Source organism: Saccoglossus kowalevskii, chromosome 15 (genome assembly GCF_978046115.1).
Source record: "Saccoglossus kowalevskii chromosome 15, keSacKowa6.1, whole genome shotgun sequence".
Classification (NCBI taxonomy): Eukaryota; Metazoa; Hemichordata; class Enteropneusta; family Harrimaniidae; genus Saccoglossus; species Saccoglossus kowalevskii.
The window spans coordinates 10,671,027-10,695,725 of NC_140655.1; the positions used below are offsets into that span (position 1 = coordinate 10,671,027).

At 35.7% G+C, this 24,699-nt stretch overlaps 1 protein-coding gene across 15 annotated transcripts in view; it reads left to right on the forward strand.

Moving 5' to 3' along the window:
* LOC100377533 (kinesin-like protein KIF1A) overlaps window positions 1–24,699 on the forward strand; it is a 111,687-nt gene that overhangs the window by 60,509 nt on the left and 26,479 nt on the right. For 4 of the 15 annotated variants that reach the window (XM_078011998.2, XM_085490407.1, XM_085490412.1 and 1 more), the window contains 15 exons: window positions 64–132; window positions 384–562; window positions 1,503–1,649; window positions 2,254–2,464; window positions 3,373–3,478; window positions 4,669–4,710; window positions 5,820–6,003; window positions 7,195–7,285; window positions 15,665–15,786; window positions 15,973–16,028; window positions 16,144–16,179; window positions 21,399–21,507; window positions 22,268–22,419; window positions 23,260–23,365; window positions 24,276–24,390. In XM_078011998.2, coding sequence (XP_077868124.1) covers window positions 64–132; window positions 384–562; window positions 1,503–1,649; window positions 2,254–2,464; window positions 3,373–3,478; window positions 4,669–4,710; window positions 5,820–6,003; window positions 7,195–7,285; window positions 15,665–15,786; window positions 15,973–16,028; window positions 16,144–16,179; window positions 21,399–21,507; window positions 22,268–22,419; window positions 23,260–23,365; window positions 24,276–24,390 — 1,725 coding nt within the window. Of the gene's footprint in view, window positions 1–63; window positions 133–383; window positions 563–1,502; window positions 1,650–2,253; window positions 2,465–3,372; window positions 3,479–4,668; window positions 4,711–5,819; window positions 6,004–7,194; window positions 7,286–8,527; window positions 8,616–15,664; window positions 15,787–15,972; window positions 16,029–16,143; window positions 16,180–21,386; window positions 21,508–22,267; window positions 22,420–23,259; window positions 23,366–24,275; window positions 24,391–24,699 lie in introns of all 15 variants that reach the window. The other 11 variants (XM_085490406.1, XM_085490413.1, XM_085490415.1 and 8 more) reach the window with 7 other exon arrangements.

A 24,699-nucleotide genomic window follows, 5' to 3' on the forward strand; every position in this document is an offset into this window, starting at 1 on the left:
ATAGTACAGAAAAACAAATTTCATTATCTTCTGCATTTAATTCTTTATTTACTTACAATACAGGATGATCTGTGGGGGAATGCTATATTCTTGAAAGAGGCTAACGCTATCAGTGTGGAACTGAAAAAGAAGGTAATTTCTTTAATTCAAAATTCTGAATTACCTAGTCATGTTACTTAATACTATAGATTTGAAACATTAGGATATGCAACTTTTGATTATTTTTCTTGCATTTGTCTCAGTCAATCATAATTTACTATCACATGACCTGGTAGTGACCAACAACTGTTGTCTATGTTATGTGATCTTGCACACTGACCAATCATAATTTTATTGTCTTAACCAAACACAAATGACATACAATTTAACATAATTGGTTTCAGGTTGAGTTTCAGTTCGTATTGCTATCACACACACTTTACTCTCCGCTAACACCTGAATTGTTACCAAACCATGAAACCCTGGATATGACAGATGGGGAATTCCCTCGTACGGTAGTGGCTGTACAAGTACAAGATAAAAAGAATGGAGCAACCCATTACTGGGCATTGGACAAATTTATGTATGTATATATTTTAATATATATTCAAATGAGTCGCTCAAGGTTGATTAATACAGTTTCACAAAAATATTGAGAACTTTTCATACCTTAGGAGATTATTCTATTGTATTATGAAAGAGTTCAGCAATAGTGAAACGGGGGCCATGACCTCATTTTTGAGAAGATCACATTTTTGTATTACATAGTTAATACACAGCCTCTATGAGGAAAAAGTAACCAGTCAGCAACTTAGCTGGTAATGTGAATAGTTTTTTTTTTTAAATCCATACTGTAAAATCTGTATTAGAAACTGTGGCTTCTATTAAAATGGTACAATGCAACAGAGGGGATACGGCTTCTATTAAAGCCTCTACACATATGAGAAATGATGATATTAGGGATGCGGCTTCTATTAGGGATGCGACTTCTATAAGGTATGCGGCTTCTATTAGGGATGCGACTTCTATAAGGTATGCGGCTTCTATTAGGGATGCGACTTCTATAAGGTATGCGGCTTCTATTAGGGATGCGGCTTCTATTAGGGATGCGGCTTCTATTAGGGATGCGGCTTCTAATAGGGATGCGGCTTCTATTAGGGATGCGGCTTCTATTAGGGATGCGGCCTCTAATAGGGATGCGGCTTCTATTAGGGATGCGGCTTCTATTAGGGATGCGGCTTCTAATAGGGATGCGGCTTCTATTAGGGATGCGGCTTCTATTAGGGATGCGGCTTCTATTAGGGATGCGGCTTCTATTAGGGATGCGGCTTCTAATACAGATTTTACGGTAAAAAGGCTTGACCTTTGATGAGGTCTATAGGAACCCTGAAACTGCAATTGAAATAAAAATGGCATGAACATTGTTGTTGTAACTGACTACTTCTTAAAAATGTCTACGCATTTTGTTAAACAAGTAATTTGTTAATTCTTATGCATATTATTGTCGTAACTTTTTTTTACAGACAACGTTTAGAATTAATGCGTGAAATGTATGATAACTGTGTTGATATGACACCTACAACTCCAGAAAGTAATATCACATTTGAAAATGCTATCAGTGGTGGTGATCCATTTTATGATAGATTTCCGTGGTTTAGATTGGTTGGAAGGTGAGTATGATAACAGCCCAATCATCATTTGCAGATATTGCTGAATTAAAAGTGCTTATGTAAATAATAGAGGTGGGTTAATGGTCGAATTTACTTTTTTACCACCAGTTCCTTCTTTTCACCACAAACAAAATAGTCCTGTTTATAGTCTGCACTTTCCTTCAGAATATTGGGACAAAAACAGCCAAATATTTTGAGTAAAAAGTAAAAACTTAAAATTGACTCAAATTTTGTCTGTTGGCTCCAAAATTAGGGTTCATTTCCAGAAATATTGAAGAATTTAAGGAAAAAAAATACCAACAAATTTGAATGACAAGTCTGGTTGTGAAACCATAGTGGTTGTCGCTTCAGACTCGTGACTGGTAGACCCAAGTTAAAATCCTACCTTAGGCTGAACATCAAAAGGGTTCACTTTGATGCATACATTTTTATTATTAAAAGTTTACCTATTAAAATTAAATTTGTTATGTAAAATGCATTTGCTGAGACAACAAAACCATGTGATATGTATGACAACATATTTAAACTTGTCAAACTCACTGAAATTCATTTCTTATACAGTCAGTCATTTGCATTATTTCTTTGTGTATTATTTCTTCTTCAGATCATTTGTATACCTGAGTAATCTTCTGTTTCCTGTACCGTTAGTACACCGTGTGGCTATCGTAAGTGAACAGGGAGATGTCAAAGGATGGCTGCGTGTTGCTGTGCAATACGTCACTAAAGACGACGAAGCACCCGATTATGGATCCGGTGTCCGTCAATCTGGCACCGCCAGGTTAAACTTCGACGACGATGATTACTTTCACAAAAAGGTTTGTACTAATTGTTCATTATTTTCCTGCAGTGGAGCCCTCTGGACAAACTGACGCAATAGTACAGATTATTCATAAGACATAGGATGTATATTCTGTCAATTTTCTCTGCTAGCAGTTTCAAACTTTAATGAGTCAATATCTCCATCTCTTATAAACTTAAAAATGTTTTGTATGTACTGTATGCCACTTGAACATATCCCCCAAATGATAGCTCTGTAACAAAATTTATCTTCATTAATCAAGTTGGAATATAAATGTTACACAACTAACCTTTAAAAAAACCATATCTGCATTCATTCTAGAAAAATGTTCCAATGTTTGAACTTCCCTTTATATGGCAGAAACTACACCGTCAACATCAGTTTATTGATGTCGCATTGAGCTATGTTTTTTTTTTTCATTTTTGTCCGTTGTCTTATTAAAAGAAATAAATACAAGCAAAGAATAATTGTTTATTAATAAGGATAGCATCAGACTACCATAAAGTATGTATGAAGGCAGTATAGTGAACACTGTATTTTGGGGGGCGGGGCTACGCCACAAAACTTTCTATGTTGCTATAAGTTGTGCACCATTGTACCATGTAGTTCTATGGGCTATGTGCAAGCTACTGTGGAACGCCGGTCGAAGAGCTGGTGAAAACGGCACAGACTCAACATTGAAGTAATCCTGAGCAACCAAATTTATATATGTTACACACGTTGGGGTAATCCTGTGACCCTGTTCAGGGGAGTCTCAATAACTATCTCAATGTACCGTTTTCTGAGAATTTTCGGCCTTTGTTTTCACTGTGATGATTGCCAGGCGGTGAAAATACCCGGATGTTAGCCCCTGAGGATTTACAGAGGTGTAATTGTGTCCATAATATTATCAGTGCCATGTTTACACATATTCTTATTTTACAGACCAAAAAGAGTCAGTCCTATATGAGCCATTCTGCTATATCAGAGGACGAAATCAGGATAGTGGAGGGACAACGAGAGAACTCAGACATAGGTAATACTCCCCCAGGTGAGAGAGTTAGAGGGGATTGACCCATCATCCCTGGCACCTAAATGGAATGTGCCATCACCAAACTGCCTTTATAGTGGAGTAGTAAAGACACCTGCACGGCATATTAAAAAAAGTTTATTTATTTACAAAATAGTTTTAAAGTCACTGTTTCATTTCATTCTTATCCCAGTGTTTGTCACATATTGTTTGCATGATTTAATAATTGCATGCAGGTTTTTCTAATCAGCGTTTTTGTGTGCATGTCAAAAGTTGATAAATCGTAAAAGTTGAAAGAATTTGTATTTGTTTATGGGTAGCAGGTAAACATTTGTGCCCATCTGGTCACTATAGATAAATAATTTCTCTGGTGCTGATGTAATTAAAACTGCATTCAAAATATAATGGGAATAGTAGTTTGGTCTGATTTATAATAAGAAAATAAAATGCAACATTAGATTTTTATTACACAAACACATTACAATTATTGAAAACAAATAATGCTAAGCATCTACAGTAAGTGAACAACCAATTGTTTTCAGATAATTGTTTTTTGAGTCAAACTGATTTGATTTGTTGGCATTTTGTATGGTCTTCAAAACTAATATACAAACATGTCATTAAAATTTTTGTATCAGATGTAAGTCATCTTTATTTCAAGATGTCACCTCAAATATCATAATGAATTATCAGATTTTAGTGATTCATTATTCAAATAATTGAATTCAAAAGTGAAAATATGGTAAATTAAAAATATTAGTAGTGAGTTTTGAGAAACCTACCACCAGAGGGTGCAGCTCACAACACAATGATTATTATTATGATTATTATTTGGTTTCACATGTGTATTCTAGTCAAACATATATTCAAAAAATATAAAATACTTTGTTCTTCTGGGAATATTCATTACAGCTGAAACCCTATTAACAAAAACTTATAGTATGTTAGTAGTATTGTATTCTGAATCCTTGGCCAATATACACACACTGTAATTAAATTGTACAGAACTCACAAGTGAATCATTATGAAATAAATCTCATTACAACTTAATCTCGGGCTACACAAGTATACTTTACTTTTGATGACATTGTCTTGCCTGCTGTGTTTTTATCTCTTAACCAACCTTTCTTTTTGTAATTTTGTAGAATTTTTTTTAGAATAATAGTGTTGTCCTCATGTTCCTTTCCTTTCCTAATGCTTTCCTTTCATAGAAGACACTTCTAGTGGGCAGAAAACACCAACAAACTGTGAAAGTAGGTAACCAATAATCTCCCAGATCACGTTATTCAAATGTTTTAATTATTCAAATTAATGCACATAAATTAACATATTTAATCATTGAAATATTTAAATTTATGCACATAAATTAACATGTTTAGTCTGATTTTAGTAAATAAATCATGGGTAAATCTCTACTAGTTATCGGGTAATCACATTTTACTCTCAATTTGCACTACATTATCAGTATTTTATTTCTTATCAATTTCATGGAAATTGTTATTGCTTTTTTTAACTCTACATAAATAACATATAAATATTTGAGTATTAAAAAAAACTTGTGACACATGGTTCCTATTGAAATTATCATCAATTCAAAAATAGCCATCAGAATATTTTTTCTAGAAAGCTTAGTTTTCCCTTGGATGATTTTGATGAAGTTCTTATTTTTCTCATGTTGACTAAAATTCATGCAATGTTTAATTCACCCACTTCTGCCCACCTAGGTTCCTTGGAGCAATGTATGAATGAGCATATTACATTCATTTTACTGGTCGACAATATTTTCAAGATAAGTGTGTCTTGAAAACAGTGGAATTTTCACAATTTCGCACTCCTCGAAAATTGTTTCAATTTTCACTGCCTTTAAGTGGTATACATACAATACTGTGCAGTCTGGATACTGGATTATCATTTCAGTCTACCCTCAACAAAGAAATTCAAGTATTCTTGATCAGTACTCCCATATTATATCTACAATATATGAATATAATTTGGAATCAGTGAACTAGCTAAATTGAAACTTTGGTATGTAAAAAAAATGCAATAAACCAATTTTAATAAAAAAAAAGAATTTTGTTTCACCTATACAAAATACTGTTAACTGCTTTAATTTGGCCAATTGAAAATCACAAAATTGTTTAGCAGTGAGAATTTCTCTGTTTTTTTCTGTGTTTTTTCAGCGACAATTTTGTCTTCATAAATACCATAAATTCTTAAATCAGGAAGCCCCAAAAATTAAAAGATTTACAGTAATCTAGATATTTAAATAAATACATTAATTATATAAAAATATGTTAATTAATAATCTAGGTATATAATATATTAATTACAGTAACCCAGCACATGTCATTGTTACTTACAGAACTTGAAGTAGAAAAGGGAGAAGAGGAAGAAACCATGAGTCTGAAAGAAGAGAACACTGTCCCTGTTGTTGAAGGAATTGAATGTGATCATCTCAAGATTGGCTCTACGTGCACTTTCAGAGTTACTGTCTTACAGGCATCAGGAATATCAACCGAATATGCCGATATATTTTGTCAATTTAAGTGAGTAAACTCTCCTGAACTTGTAGTACTTGTATGCTGATGAGAAGTAATATTCAAAATATATATTTTGTCAGGAACGGGGTAATATTAAAGTTTTGCGATCTATCCCACTTGCAGTCTAATTCATGTCCCTGTGCAACCATTTCTGAAAATTTACACTAGTCTAACTGGACTATTGGAATTTACAAATAACTACGGTTATAATTTTCCTTCAATAATATACAAAAACAAAATAATGTTAGTTGTCTAATTCATGTCCCTGTGCTACCATTTCTGAAAATTTACACTAGTCTAACTGGAATAGTTGAATTTACAAATAACTACGGTTATAATTTTTCTTCGACATTATACAAGAAAGAAATTTAACGTTAGTTGTCCTATATACAGAATGTTCTCCTATTTCAATTTGCGAATAAACAATATTTTATGTAGCCCTAGACATTCCACCTTCTTTTGTCTCTTTATATGAAAGTAAGCTGTATTTGTTTAGTATTTCTAAATACAATAACAGCATGTTGATATATGAATATTTTTTAACCGTACAAATTGAAATATACAGAGTTTTAATGATTAACAAAAACATAAAAACATTTGTGTTTATTGAAACTGAGAAGCAACAATCAAAATTCACCACCTACATGAAATGCATCTTCGACCCCCCCCCCCTTTCCCCAAATGTAATACCTTTCATTTTTGGTGTACTTGAACAAATAACAAATAAAGATCAAACGAGTAGGTTAATTGTATTCACAATTAACCTTAGACATAAATGGCCCAGCAACCTCGCTGAGATTAAGAAAGCTACAAGTTGTGTTTTTGCCCTTCAAATAATGTTCTATTCTCTCCTGTCATTGTGTCCACTGTTCTCTTGATTGCTGTAACCATGGCATTTGAAACAGAGGCCGTGATGATAAGAGAAAATGGAACACGATTCGAGAGGCAAACACAAGTCTTGTAGCTTTCATGCTCTTAAAATTATCTCTTTGGCAAATAGCATCAAAGGTTTATTTTGTGCATAGCTGCCTGCAAACTGTTTGGCTGCAACAACATATTTACATATTGGTCGTCCAGTTAGGTTCCAAAGAATGAAAATTGGAGCTAATTGTGACCCTAATGTTGACGTTGAACATGATAACATATAAAAATTCGCTGTGATGCGTCATTTCTGCAATGACATGCAACTATTTTCAGTTTTCTACACCGACATGATGAGGCATTTACGACTGAACCATTGAAGAACTCGGCAACAGGTCCTCCTTTAGGATTTTATCATGTTCAGCATGTAAGTTGTGATTTAAATACGAGGTGTCGATGTAGTACTACATGCTTCAGTCTTCTCAACACAGCTTGACAGGGTATCGACCATGACTATAATGACGTCAACAAGTATTACGTCATGTTTTTTTAGAAACTAATATTGTACAGCAAATTTGTATGTTTAGGTAACCCTTATGTTACCCAGCCTTACAGATATTACCATATATAATAATATAAAATCTAATAATCTAATAAAATAGCTTGAGGGTACTACAACACAGAATACTGAAAAGACAAGGCTACATATGTGCAGTAGTTAACTAAAATTTATACTTAAAACAAATTTAACATAATTATTAATTGTCCATTAGTTCATATAGCTGATGTTTCTATTATCAGTAAAATCTCAGTAAAGTAACATTCAAGTGGTAGCCATTTTGAATGTTTTTTACAACAAAGTGATAAATTTAGTTTTCAAAATAAATTAATACTACTTTTAAAATACAGCCTAATTTTGTGTTTGGTGCTGCACGTTGACTTTCTGTACAATATTGCTACAACGACCATATAAATAAAATGTTCTGGCTTGGTGTATCAGAGGAAAATTCTTGGCATGTTTAAGTATCAGTTTCTGAAAACGCGACTCTAGAGCTAAAATATATATATATATATATATTGTAATTAACGCACTTTTGATGTTTCATAAAAGTTCATTCTTGTCTCAAAATTCATAGTGAAACTTCCACTAATACAAAATTTAACAAATTTCATTGACTCATAAAATTTTCACAAATTGTCGTTGATTTTCAAATGACATCCTTAAACATTACATAATTTCAATAATTATTCATAATGATGTTTGATTCACATAAACAATCAAGTAAACAAAAACTGAAATAGCGACAGTCGTATTTTTAACTGTTCTGGCACCAAAATAATTTCTTTTTATTCACAACAAATTACCCAAAATCCACCGCAAAGTGACACAGTTTGGATTGAAATTGACATTATCAGAACACATCGTCTCATTTGATCTGTTATACACTGAATGGCGTTCTATGAATATGTTTTATTTTCATTGGAATCTTGTAATTGTGACAAACACTAAATGAAAATCATGAAATTGACAAAAAAGCACTATTAAAGTGATTTTATACAGTGGCTTTACAATTGAAATAGTCATACATCGAACCCTGTAAAGATAAACGTTGAGAAGAATGAGCGTATTTAGAATTGCATGATGCATATGTGGGTAATCTCTTTGCAGTTTTCTGCACTGCCATGAGGCATTTACTACAGAACCCTTGAAGAACACTGGCAAAGGACCACCCCTTGGTTTCTACCATGTACAAAATGTAAGTTTCCTGAGTAGCATACCAACAAGGAAACATTTCTGTTTTTCATTATTGCATGAACAAATTGCATGCTTTATAAAGTCTGCCATCTTGGATCAAAATAAGCTATTGAATTCTACAGTGTATTTCTATGTGGTTTGGGCTACTATGCCATGTGTTGCAGGTAGTACACTGCAACTCGTACATAAATGGGCTAAACTCAAAATGGCCGCCAATGCTAGACATTTCCAATATCAACAACACGAAGAATAAACTTCTGTATCATTATAGTAATTCACTCCTGGTATAACTTAGTATGACACATTTCAATGCAAAAAGGGTTTCCATGTGCCCAAGAAATTCTTGGCAAACCACATATACAAATCACAGAGTCTCCCTATCACAGTTTCCTTTGTTGTCAATCGTTCATGTTAGTGAACTTTTATATTGTAGCATGTTGCGTATCTGCATATGTGTGCTGCATGTTAGCTTCTATCTAATGATTCTTTGAACAGCATGTTCTTGATCACCGAAATTTTAATGCAAATTTTGCAAAATTTTCATGAATTTGTCATAATTTACCTTTCCGTACAAGTGATTGTTCAAAATTTAAAAAAAAAATATGAAAAATATTTATGAAGGTTTCTGAAATGTGAATATAAAAGTTAACTTTGATGTTCAAATGGTTGAATTCTTCATCTATTACACCGATTCTGGGAAATATTCAGAAGTGTGTTATCAAGATGACTTGGAACTTTGCAAAATAGTCTGGTTTATGTCCAATCTAGACTTGATGGCTTTTTTTTTGACACACACACAGTTTGGATTATGCCATTATCAGACAAGATGAGAGTAAAGTACAGTTTTACAAAATGATACACATTCATCATTAGAATAATGTTTTTAATATTTCTTGATTGACATACAATGTAGAAAAGAAAACATATACTAGATTAGCAAATCATCATGTTGAAATAGTCAATCCCACACAGCATGCTATTAGTGTCATCAAGTCTTGAACAAAGAAAATACCAAGTTTTTTGCAATATTGTAAGCCATCATGCTAACTGACTATTAATTTCATCTCATAACCAGCATGTTGTCTATCATTCTCTTGATAGATCCTTCTTGGTAGTACCTCTTTATTAGCTATGTACCTGCCAGCAATCCTGCTACCAATAAATAAATCCAACCTGTTCCAGTTATACTCATGTATACCCTGCTGTCTGCTTCCACACATGAACAAATCTACATCTTTCCATAAAATATAATTACAAATTTTCAATCCTTTGATCGATATTTATATTGTTTGTCGGAAAATGTTACTTTAAATTATTACTTCCTCTTCAACCAGCCCCTCAACCCTTCGCACACCACCCACCAAACCCCAAGCTATGTAGAACACTATCATAAATTTATCATACTAATTCAATGGAGTAGAGTTGCCATCAAAAGTGCAGAAAGCTTGGCAATATATTAACATGCATTATTCATCTTGTCATTTCATACTAATTTTCTTCATTTAATAAATGACTTTATTTACTAACAAAGTCAGATGTTTCTAATCATTGAGTTTATGTGAAATGAAAGCACAGCTTTGAGCTCATTTGCTGTCTGTATGTCTGTCCATGTGTCCGTCTGTCGTTGTGAATATTTATACTGTATAGAATAGTATAATTCTCCAGTGAAGTTCAGCTTGTGTGTGTTTGATTCATTCATATGCCCACTGATCAATTCCTACCATATGCCTACTGATCAATTCCCATCACATGACTACTGATCAATTCCCACCATATGACTACTGATCAATTCCCACCATATGACTACTTATCAATTCCCACCATATGACTATTGTTCAATTCCCACCATATGCCTACTGATCAATTCCAACAATATGCCTACTGATCAATTCCAACAATATGCCTACTGATCAATTCCCACCATATGACTACTGATCAATTCCCACCATATGACTACTTATCAATTCCCACCATATGCCTACTTATCAATTCCCACCATATGACTACTGATCAATTCCCACCATATGACTACTGATCAATTCCTACCATATACCTACTTATCAATTCCCACCATATGACTACTGATCAATTCCTACCATATGACTACTTATAAATTCCCACCATATGCCTACTGATCAATTCCCACCATATGACTACTGATCAATTCCTACCATATGCCTACTTATCAATTCCCACCATATGACTACTGATCAATTCCAACAATATGCCTACTGATCAATTCCCACAATACGCCTACTTATCAATTCTCACCATATGACTACATATCAATTCCCACCATACGACTACTGATCAATTCCTACCATATGACTACTTATAAATTCCCACCATATGCCTACTGATCAATTCCCACCATATGACTACTGATCAATTCCTACCATATGCCTACTTATCAATTCCCACCATATGACTACTGATCAATTCCAACAATATGCCTACTGATCAATTCCCACAATACGCCTACTTATCAATTCCCACCATATGACTACTGATCAATTCCTACCATATGACTACTTATAAATTCCCACCATATGCCTACTGATCAATTCCCACCATATGACTACTGATCAATTCCTACCATATGCCTACTTATCAATTCCCACCATATGACTACTGATCAATTCCAACAATATGCCTACTGATCAATTCCCACAATACGCCTACTTATCAATTCTCACCATATGACTACTGATCAATTCCTACCATATGCCTACTTATCAATTCCCACCATATGACTACTGATCAATTCCCATCATATGACTACTGATCAATTCCCACCATGACTACTGATCAATTCCCACCATATGACTACTGATCAATTCCCACCATATGGCTACTGATCAATTCCCGCCATATGGCTACTGATCAATTCCCACCATATGACTACTGATCAATTCCCACCATATGCCTACTTATCAATTCCCACCATATGACTACTGATCAATTCCCACCATATGCCTACTGATCAATTCCTACCATATGCCTACTTATCAATTCCCACCATATGACTACTGATCAATTCCTACCATATGCCTACTTATCAATTCCCACCATATGACTACTGATCAATTCCTACCATATGACTACTGATCAATTCCCACCATATGCCTACTTATCAATTCCCACCGTATGTCTACTTATCAATTCCCACCATATGCCTACTTATCAATTCCCACCATATGCCTACTGATCAATTCCCACCATATGACTACTGATCAATTCCTACCATATGCCTACTTATCAATTCCCACCATATTACTACTGATCAATTCCCACCATATGCCTACTGATCAATTCCAACAATATGCCTACTGATCAATTCCCACCATATGACTACTGATCAATTCCCACCATATGACTACTTATCAATTCCCACCATATGCCTACTTATCAATTCCCACCATATGACTACTGATCAATTCCCACCATATGACTACTGATCAATTCCTACCATATACCTACTTATCAATTCCCACCATATGACTACTGATCAATTCCTACCATATGACTACTTATAAATTCCCACCATATGCCTACTGATCAATTCCCACCATATGACTACTGATCAATTCCTACCATATGCCTACTTATCAATTCCCACCATATGACTACTGATCAATTCCAACAATATGCCTACTGATCAATTCCCACAATACGCCTACTTATCAATTCTCACCATATGACTACTTATCAATTCCCACCATATGACTACTGATCAATTCCTACCATATGACTACTTATAAATTCCCACCATATGCCTACTGATCAATTCCCACCATATGACTACTGATCAATTCCTACCATATGCCTACTTATCAATTCCCACCATATGACTACTGATCAATTCCAACAATATGCCTACTGATCAATTCCCACAATACGCCTACTTATCAATTCCCACCATATGACTACTGATCAATTCCTACCATATGACTACTTATAAATTCCCACCATATGCCTACTGATCAATTCCCACCATATGACTACTGATCAATTCCTACCATATGCCTACTTATCAATTCCCACCATATGACTACTGATCAATTCCAACAATATGCCTACTGATCAATTCCCACAATACGCCTACTTATCAATTCTCACCATATGACTACTGATCAATTCCTACCATATGCCTACTTATCAATTCCCACCATATGACTACTGATCAATTCCCATCATATGACTACTGATCAATTCCCACCATGACTACTGATCAATTCCCACCATATGACTACTGATCAATTCCCACCATATGGCTACTGATCAATTCCCGCCATATGGCTACTGATCAATTCCCACCATATGACTACTGATCAATTCCCACCATATGCCTACTTATCAATTCCCACCATATGACTACTGATCAATTCCCACCATATGCCTACTGATCAATTCCTACCATATGCCTACTTATCAATTCCCACCATATGACTACTGATCAATTCCTACCATATGCCTACTTATCAATTCCCACCATATGACTACTGATCAATTCCTACCATATGACTACTGATCAATTCCCACCATATGCCTACTTATCAATTCCCACCGTATGTCTACTTATCAATTCCCACCATATGCCTACTTATCAATTCCCACCATATGCCTACTGATCAATTCCTATCATATGACTACTTATAAATTCCCACCATATGACTACTTATCAATTCCCACCATATGACTACTGATCAATTCCTACCATATGACTACTGATCAATTCCTACCATATGACTACTGATCAATTCCTACCATATGCCTACTTATCAATTCCCATCATATGACTACTGATCAATTCCCACCATATGACTACTTATCAATTCCCACCATATGACTACTGATCAATTCCCACCATATGACTACTGATCAATTCCCACCATATGACTACTGATCAATTCCCACCATATGACTACTGATCAATTCCCACCATATGACTACTGATCAATTCCCACCATATGACTACTGATCAATTCCCACCATATGCCTACTTATCAATTCCCACCATATGCCTACTTATCAATTCCCACCATATGCCTACTTATCAATTCCCACCATATGCCTACTGATCAATTCCTATCATATGACTACTTATCAATTCCCACCATATGACTACTTATCAATTCCCACCATATGACTACTGATCAATTCCTACCATATGACTACTGATCAATTCCTACCATATGACTACTGATCAATTCCTACCATATGCCTACTTATCAATTCCCATCATATGACTACTGATCAATTCCCACCATATGACTACTGATCAATTCCCACCATATGACTACTGATCAATTCCCACCATATGACTACTGATCAATTCCCACCATATGACTACTGATCAATTCCCAATATATGCCTACTTATCAATTCCCACCATATGACTACTGATCAATTCCCACCATATGACTACTGATCAATTCCCACCATATGCCTACTTATCAATTCCCACCATATGACTACTGATCAATTCCTACCATATGCCTACTTATCAATTCCTACCATATGCCTACTTATCAATTTTCACCATATGACTACTGATCAATTCCTACCATATGACTACTTATAAATTCCCACCATATGCCTACTGATCAATTCCCACCATATGACTACTGATCAATTCCCACCATATGCCTACTTATCAATTCCCACCATATGCCTACTTATAAATTCCCACCATATGCCTACTTATAAATTCCCACCATATGCCTACTTATAAATTCCCACCATATGACTACTGATCAATTCCCACCATATGCCTACTGATCAATTCCCACCATATGACTACTGATCAATTCCCACCATATGCCTACTTATCAATTCCCACCATATGCCTACTGATCAATTCCTATCATATGACTACTTATAAATTCCCACCATATGACTACTGATCAATTCCCACCATATGACTACTTATCAATTCCCACCATATGACTACTTATCAATTCCCACCATATGCCTACTTATGAATTCCCACCATATGACTACTGATCAATTCCCACCATATGCCTACTGATCCAATTTCCACCATATACCTAATGGTCAGATTCCTACTATATACATACTGACAGATCCCACCATATGCCTACTGGTCTTATTCCCACTGTATGCCTACTAACAGAATCCACCATAGGCCTACTGGTCTTATTCCCACTATATGTCTAATGAAATCCACATTGTATGCCTATTGGTCAGATTCCCACCTATGCCTGCTGGTCAGATTACTACCATTTTCCTACTAATGAAATCCACATTGTATGCCTATTGGTCAGATTCCCACCTATGCCTGCTGGTCAGATTACTACCATTTTCCTACTAATGAAATCCACATTGTATGCCTATTGGTCAGATTCCCACCTATGCCTGCTGATCAGATTACTACCATTTTCCTACTAATGAAGTCCACATTGTATGCCTATTGGTCAGATTCCCACCTATGCCTGCTGGTCAGATTACTACCATTTTCCTACTAATGAAATCCACATTGTATGCCTATTGGTCAGATTCCCACCTATGCCTGCTGGTCAGATTACTACCATTTTCCTACTAATGAAATCCACATTGTATGCCTATTGGTCAGATTCCCACCTATGCCTGCTGATCAGATTACTACCATTTTCCTACTAATGAAATCCACATTGTATGCCTATTGGTCAGATTCCCACCTATGCCTGCTGGTCAGATTACTACCATTTTCCTGCTAATGAAATCCACATTGTATGCCTATTGGTCAGATTCTCACGTATGCCTGCTGGTCAGATTACTACCATTTTCCTGCTAATGAAATCCACATTGTATGCCTATTGGTCAGATTCCCACCTATGCCTGCTGGTCAGATTACTACCATTTTCCTACTAATGAAATCCACATTGTATGCCTATTGGTCAGATTCCCACCTATGCCTACTGATCATACTCATACTACAACATCCTACTTTCTACCATATACCTGAAAAAAACAAATTGATGATGACACTGCCATTTCTTTTGATAGTTGTGATTCAACCAAGCTAACTAATGTTGTTTACCATCACAGATAACAGTGACAGTCACCAAGGCATTTATTGACTATGTTCAAAATCAACCCATCGTATTTGAAATATTCGGACACTTCCAGGCTCACCCATTGCATTTCCAAAGCCAGCAAGAACCAACAAGGTTAGTGATGTAAATAATTTGAGGATACATGCAATTTTGTGTGAAATTATGTTCTATCAAATTTTCTCATAAAAATTTGTCTCATAATTCTTTTTTTGAAATCATAAAATAAATCATTGTGTATGACAATTTATGTTGTGACTGTACTCCAACTAAATGTACTATTCTCTGTATGTTTTTATCCAGGATTCGTCCGATGCAGAAACGTCACTTTCCAATGACCTTACCGTTAGCAAGACCAGGTATGCTGCAAACACTCTGTCTCATCACATATTGAATTTTCATTATTGATGTCTTATAAATTCAGTTATTTTGAATTATTTATTTTCTCTTTCTGTTTCTGTTTAATGATTTTAGGTGTTGATGATACCATTTTTGATTTTGATTTTTGTGGTAGGTGATATATCTCCTGACACATGTCTGGGAACAATAGAATCGAGTCTCAGTCTAAATCCTCTGTTTCCATTCATTTATGTGTGTTTTTCATTTATTCATTCATGGCATTTTTACTATTCATTCATATCTACAATTGACAATAAATGTACTGGTATTCTTTTGACCTTGATACCCATTGCCAATCATCACTAGCAGTTGACCTTGGTTGCATGTCAACCCTCATTGACCTTTGACCCTGATACATTCATGTGTATTGCCAATCAATACTTGTGTTTGACCTTGGTTAAATGTCAACCACTTTTGTCATTGTCGATCATCACTAGCCTTTGACCCTGATACTGATATGCACCTCTCAGCTTATCACTAGTCCCACCAACACTCACTTACCTTAAAAACTGGCTGTCACCTGCCAAAATTTAATACTAGTAACCTTTGACCCTGATACTGATATGCACCTCTCAGCTTATCACTAGTCCTACCATCACTCACTTACCTTAGAAACTGGCCATCACTTTTTGAACATTAATAACTTTTGACCCCAATACTGATATGCACCTCTCAGCTTATCACTAGTTCCACCATCACCCTGCGACCTGCCAAAATTTAATAACCTTTGACCCTGACACTGATATTCACCTCTCAGCTTATCACTAGTTCCACCATCACCCACTTACCTTAGAAACTGGCCGTCACTTTTTGAACATTAATAACTTTTGACCCCAATACTGATATGCACCTCTCAGCTTATCACTAGTTCCACCATCACCCTGTGATCTGCCAAAATTTAATAAGCTTTGTTACTGACCACTAACTGCCTTTCTTGACTTTTCTTTGACCAAAACCTCATGACAAATATTAAATAACATTTGACCTGATACCAACCTGTCAACTTTTAAATATTAGCTTTTTAAGTATTATTCACTTAACATTGACCTGTCATATATTGTTAACGTTTGACCCTGACATATATATTAATAACCATTTTTTCTGTCGAACACTTTGATCTTTGACTTGTATCACTTGCCAAACATTACTAACCTATGCTACTCGCCTTTCAAGTATTACCTGTTATATATTACTAACCTTTAAACTTAGTATCCATCTGTCATGTATTACTAACTTTTGACCTCAATATTCACCTGTCAAATATTACTATATTTGACCCTAATATCCACCTGTCATATATTACTAACCTTTGACCCTAATATTCTCATGTTAAATATTACTATATTTGACTCAATATCCACCTGTCAAATAATACTAATCTATGACCCTAATATCCACCTGTTAAATATTACTATATTTGACTCAATATCCACCTGTCAAATAATACTAACCTACAATGTATGACCCTAATATCCACCTGTCAAATAATACTAATCTATGACCCTAATATCCGCCTGTTAAATATTACTATATTTGACTCAATATCCACCTGTCAAATAATACTAATCTATGACCCTAATATCCACCTGTTAAATATTACTATATTTGACTCAATATCCACCTGTCAAATAATACTAACCTACAATGTATGACCCTAATATCCACCTGTCAAATAATACTAATCTATGACCCTAATATCCTCCTGTTAAATATTACTATATTTGACTCAATATCCACCTGTCACATAATACTAACCTATGACCCTAATATCCACCTGTCAAATATTACTAACCTATGACCCTAATATCCACCTGTCAAATATTACTAACCTATGCTACTCGCCTTTCAAGTATTACCTGTTATATATTACTAACCTTTAAACCTAATATCCACCTGTCATGTATTACTAACATTTGACCCTAATATCCTGTCAAATAATACTAACCTATGACCCTAATATCCACCTGTCAAATATTACTAACCTACGACCCTAATATCCACCTGTCAAATATTACTAACCTATGACTCTAATATCCACCTGTCAAATATTACTAACCTATGACCCTAATATCCACCTGTCAAATATTACTAACCTATTATCCTAATATCCACCTGTCAAATATTACTAACCTATGACCCTAATATCTACCTGTCAAATATTACTAACCTATTACCCTAATATCCACCTGTCAAATATTACTAACCTATGACCCTAATATCCACCTGTCAAATATTACTAACCTATGACCCTAATATCCACCTGTCAAATATTACTAACCTATGACCCTAATATCCACCTGTCAAATATTACTAACCTATTACCCTAATATCCACCTGTCAAATATTACTAACCTTTGACCTGATATCTACCTGTCAATTATTACTAACCTTTGACCCTGATATCTACCTGTCAATTATTACTAACCTTTGCCCATGATATCCATCTGTTATATATTACTAACCATTGACTCTGACCTCCACCTGTCAACTATTAGAGATATCATCTGAAATTAAGCATGGGATTTTGACTGTTACTTGATTCTCTAGAACCCAGGTTACATTATTCTCAAGTAGATAGTATGAAGGCATGCTACTATATGGGTGATAGTTTGTAGGTAACTGGTGTTTTGGGGGTATTTTGTTTTCATTTTTGCAATCATACTCACCTTCAGCATGGGTTATTTAACGCAGAAAATTACAGTTTAGTTTAAAAATATATTATTTTGTTTTTCCTGAATTTTAATATTGGTAAGCATTTTTTTGGGGAAAAGGTTAAAATCTTCTAAGACTGTTTATCTGTTCACATTCCATGCACACTGGCAGACAGTCCAAGCACACTGGCAGACAGTCCATAAACACTATCAGACAGTCCATATACACTATCAGACAGTCCATACACACTATCAGACAGTCCATACACACTAGCCGACAGTCCATATACACTAGCCGACAGTCCATATACACTAGCAGACAGTCCATATACACTAGCAGACAGTCCATATACACTAGCAGACAGTCCATACACACTAGCCGACAGTCCATATACACTAGCAGACAGTCCATATACACTAGCAGACAGTCCATACACACTATCAGACAGTCCATACACACTAGCTGACAGTCCATATACACTATTAGACAGTCTATACACACTAGCCGACAGTCCATATACACTAGCAGACAGTCCATATACACTAGCAGACAGTCCATATACACTAGCAGACAGTCCATATACACTAGCAGACAGTACATACACACTAGCAGACAGTCCACGCACACTAGCAGACAGTCCATATACACTAGCAGACAGTCCATATACACTAGCAGACAGTCCATATACACTAGCAGACAGTACATACACACTAGCAGACAGTCCACACACACTAGCAGACAGTCCACACACACTGGCAGACAGTCCACACACACTGGCAGACAGTCCATGTACACTAGCAGACAGTCCATACACACTAGCCGACAGTCCACACACACTAGCCGACAGTCCACACACACTAGCCGACAGTCCACACACACTAGCGGACAGTCCACACACACTAGCGGACAGTCCACACACACTAGCGGACAGTCCACACACACTAGCCGACAGTCCACACACACTAGCAGACAGTACACGCACACAGTACACGCACACTAGCAGACAGTCCATACACACTGGCAGACAGTCCATGTACACTAGCAGACAGTGCATACACACTAGCAGACAGTCCATATACACTAGCAGACAGTCCATACACACTATCAGACAGTCCATATACACTAGCAGACAGTACATACACACTAGCAGACAGTTCATATACACTAGCAGACAGTACATACACACTACCAGACAGTCCATATACACTAGCAGACAGTCCATATACACTGGCAGACAGTCCATACACACTAGCAGACAGTCCACCCACACTAGCAGACAGTCCATACACACTGGCAGACAGTCCATGTACACTAGCAGACAGTCCATACACACTAGCCGACAGTCCACACACACTAGCCGACAGTCCACACACACTAGCCGACAGTCCACACACACTAGCCGACAGTCCACACACACTAGCCGACAGTCCACACACACTAGCCAACAGTCCACACACACTAGCAGACAGTACACGCACACTAGCAGACAGTCCATACACACTGGCAGACAGTCCATGTACACTAGCAGACAGTCCATACACACTATCAGACAGTTCATATACACTAGCAGACAGTACATACACACTAGCAGACAGTTCATATACACTAGCAGACAGTACATACACACTACCAGACAGTCCATATACACTAGCAGACAGTCCATATACACTGGCAGACAGTCCATATACACTAGCAGACAATCCATACACACTGGCAGACAGTCCATACACACTGGTAGACAGTCCATAAACACTACCAGACAGTCCATACACACGAGCAGACAATCCATACACACTACCAGACAGTCCATACACACTACCAGACAGTCCATATACACTAGCAGACAGTCCATACACACTAGAAGACAATCCACACACACTAGCCGACAGTCCACACACACTAGCCGACAGTCCACACACACTAGCCGACAGTCCACACACACTGGCAGACAGTCCACACACACTGGCAGACAGTCCATATACACTAGCAGAAAGTCCATATACACTGCCAGACAGTCCATACACACTAGCAGACAGTCCATACACACGCACACTAGCAGACAGTCCACGCACACTAGCAGACAGTCCACGCACACTAGCGGACAGTCCACGCACACTAGCAGACAGTCCACGCACACTAGCAGACAGTCCACGCACACTAGCAGACAGTCCACGCACACTAGCAGACAGTCCACACACACAAGCATAGAAAGAAAATACTCAGCTGATTAGCTTTACCTGATACTGCAAAGTATGACAGGTTCAAACATGTAATGTTTTCTGGTTAAAAACGTAACTGTAAACCTCCATATGTTTTATTACAAACTATTTTTTATGTCTTCTATTAGCATTATTAACGGTGTTGCTATAGTTTCAGCCATCTTGGAATATTGTAATATTTCTCATAAAACAATAAAACTGCTATGTAAAACTATGCATTCCAAGATGGATGGTAATCTAAGCTATATGGGGCGGCTACTAACTTGAATGAACTCACCGCTATATCTGCAAACTCTTCTTATTGAGTGTGAAGATTTCTATGCTTTTTTATCAGTTAAAAATAATTGATGAGATAACTATCATTGGAAACAATTTTATTGACTAATTAGACTTACAAAACTCAACAGAATTAGTTGAATTTTATGCAGAACAACTAAACTATCACAGTGTATCTTCCAGTTCCGTCACCAAAGATTGGTTTGGTATCAGCGCCGAGTACCACACATTTACACAGTAAATTGGATTTATTAGTATGGTTTGAAATCTGTGAATTAGCACCCAGTGGAGAGTAAGTAATTTATATTTATTCATAATACCACTATTAAAGTTGAATTGTTGGAAAATCATAATTTGTAGGCAAGAAACTATTGAATATCATATCTGTTACATTTATTATATTGCGCATTCTAATGCCAAAAGCTTTAAACAAAATGTTTACAATACAGCAATGTTTCTAAAATCAGAACTGACATGACTGTAGTTGGTGTGACCAATGTTGCAGTGCATGAATGTTGGACATCAAATGTTTGTTAGTTCATGCATGAACATGTTTCTAAATAGCACCACTAATGACTGACGAGATTTCGTTGTCAGACAAAGATAGCCTTGTCAGTGATGCATATTTGAAGATACATCGTCATGAAGAACTTGTCGCATTGTCTAATCTATTAAAGAATAATTAGATGGCACCGGAAGTATGACATTTTAAAATTTTCAAGTTCCTTCCACATTCTCTCCGATATACAAACATGATATATACAATTACAGCTCAACTGTAACTTCTCTTCAAAGTAGACTCTAAAAACTGGCAATTGCCCTTCCATAAAAAAATTTAAAATATGTGATATTGTCATCAATATGTTCAACTTGTACTTTGTAGTATTTACCCAATTTACTAATACAAGATATATTAGACAAAATACACTGCACAATTTCGATTTCGATTTTTAGAGCAAGCGTAGCTAGCTCAAAGCTAGCTAAAGGTTAGGTTATGCTTGGACTGTACTGTACAGAGATTACTTTTCAAGCTAATATGTTTTGCTTTGTAGATATGTACCTGTTGCTGTCGATCACAGTGATGAAATGCCATGTGGTGGTATCTTCCTACTACACCAAGGCATACAACGACGTATGGCTATCACTGTTATACATGAATCTGCACAAGATATCAGTTGGAAAGAAGTGAAAGAACTTGTTGTAGGTAAGTCAAACAACATTATATGAAAGCAGTCATCACAATTCTGGATAATAATAATAATGATTGGGTCAACCATAGAAATGAATATAGAATTAACACTATTCCATAATCCATTGTAAGTATGATATCATCATAAATTGTTAGTAATAACATACAACACATATAATACTAAAGTAAAATTGCATTCATTGCTATTTCTTGTTTTAAATAATTTGTATAAATATTTACCAGCTTCGGTTATTGTTATGTCTTTTCTTGAACTCATGAGACCAACATTTTTGATAAAAAAAAAAGTTTCTATTTTATGGGTTGCTGTATTATTAGCCAGTATACATTATCCTGTCACTTTGGTTTTGTTATCAGTATTACATGATGTTTTTCAGAGACATCTGATTATCTTTTTATACATACATATATATCTGTCCAAATTTATGTTTGTTCTGTGTGTATGAATATAAAATTATGTTTCTCTGAATTTACAAATATTTTGCAACCTGGATTCTTACAAAACAAAATAACACTAAATCTGCAGGCATATCTGTGTAAAACAGCATATACTTGTGTGGTCTTCATGCTTTTTTCTGTTCTCAATACATTTTGTTCAGCATTTTTTTGAAGGCGAAGTATAGAGGGGTACTTTGTCTGTTTACTTGTAGTTGTTATTCCCACCATTTTGTTGTTGATACTTTAAATTCCCCCTGCTTTATTGGTGACATCACATCATCTGTGTGATAAATTGCAAATTGGTGAAACCTCTTTTTAAGGCTATTTGCTTTATTCAAAATTATCTGATATTGTTGTTGGCAAGAAAGCTGATGTTTCTAACTTATTCTTATTTGATAGGTCGTATTCGCACTACTGTAGAGGTCATTGAACCTGACACTGAGTTATCAGTACTATCACTGAATCTACTGCCAGCAAGATTTACACCATTGCCAGGTGATGATAGGTAAGATATTGCAATCTTGGATTTCACTCTGACACTATTGTCCTGAGGTCCAGAAGATATTGCCCTGCAGTTCACTATATAGGAAATATAGGAATCATATCACAGAGTTTTGTCTATTAATAGAAAATATATCGCCAGTAAACTTTTGCCCTGGAGTCAAATAGCACAATAGCACTATTTCCTAGCCGTCTATTAATAGAACCTACATCGCCACTAAACTATTGCCCATGAGTCAGATTACAGAAGAGGACTATTGCCTAGCCTTCTATTAATAGAACCTAGATCGCCACTAAACTATTGCCCAGGAGTCAGATTACAGAATATGACTATTGCCTAGCAGTCTATTAATAGAACCTAGATCGCCACTAAACTATTACCCATGAGTCAGATTACAGAAGAGGACTATTGCCTAGCCTTCTATTAATAGAACCTAGATCGCCACTAAACTATTACCCATGAGTCAGATTACAGAATATGACTATTGCCTAGCAGTCTATTAATAGAACCTAGATCGCCACTAAACTATTACCCATGAGTCAGATTACAGAATATGACTATTGCCTAGCCTTCTATTAATAGAACCTAGATCGCCACTGAACTATTGCCCAGGAGTCAGATTACAGAATATGACTATTGCCCATATATTCACTAATTTACCAAATGCACATAAACTAGACTGTGTCTGGTATCTGATCTGTGAGATGCACATCTCAAGAAATCTACATAGACCATAAATTACATTTATTGCCTACTGTTACTGTATTATTAAAAATATGACCATGCATACACAAATATAAGTGTACATGCTTTTACGAAATGCAAATTCATTGTATTGCCAGCCATCCACTAAGTACACTAACAATGCATAAACATATCATATACTAACTATAGTGCCTTTTTATTATTACAGAACTATTTTCCGGTTTGAAGCGGCATGGGACAGTTCTCTGCACAACTCCGTTCTATTAAATCGTGTTACTCCATACGGTGAAACCGTGTATTTGACAATGTCTGCATATCTGGAGGTGAGACTATAATCCCTATGTGAAACTGTTAATGCATTACTAGACCTTTTTCCATTCATTGCGAAATCCCACATTATGCATGAAATTGAGTCTAAAATCAGAACAAACAAAATTCATTGCAGTGACGTCAAAAAATTGTATGCGATTCAACAAACGCAAATATTTTTGAGGATATTTTCACATTTTTTAATATGCCATACACATTTGATGATGGTTAATTTTGATGTAGTATGGGAATAAAATATTTTTCTCTCAAAGATATCAACATTGAGGTATAAAAAAGAAATTTGATTTCGAAATCAAATCGAT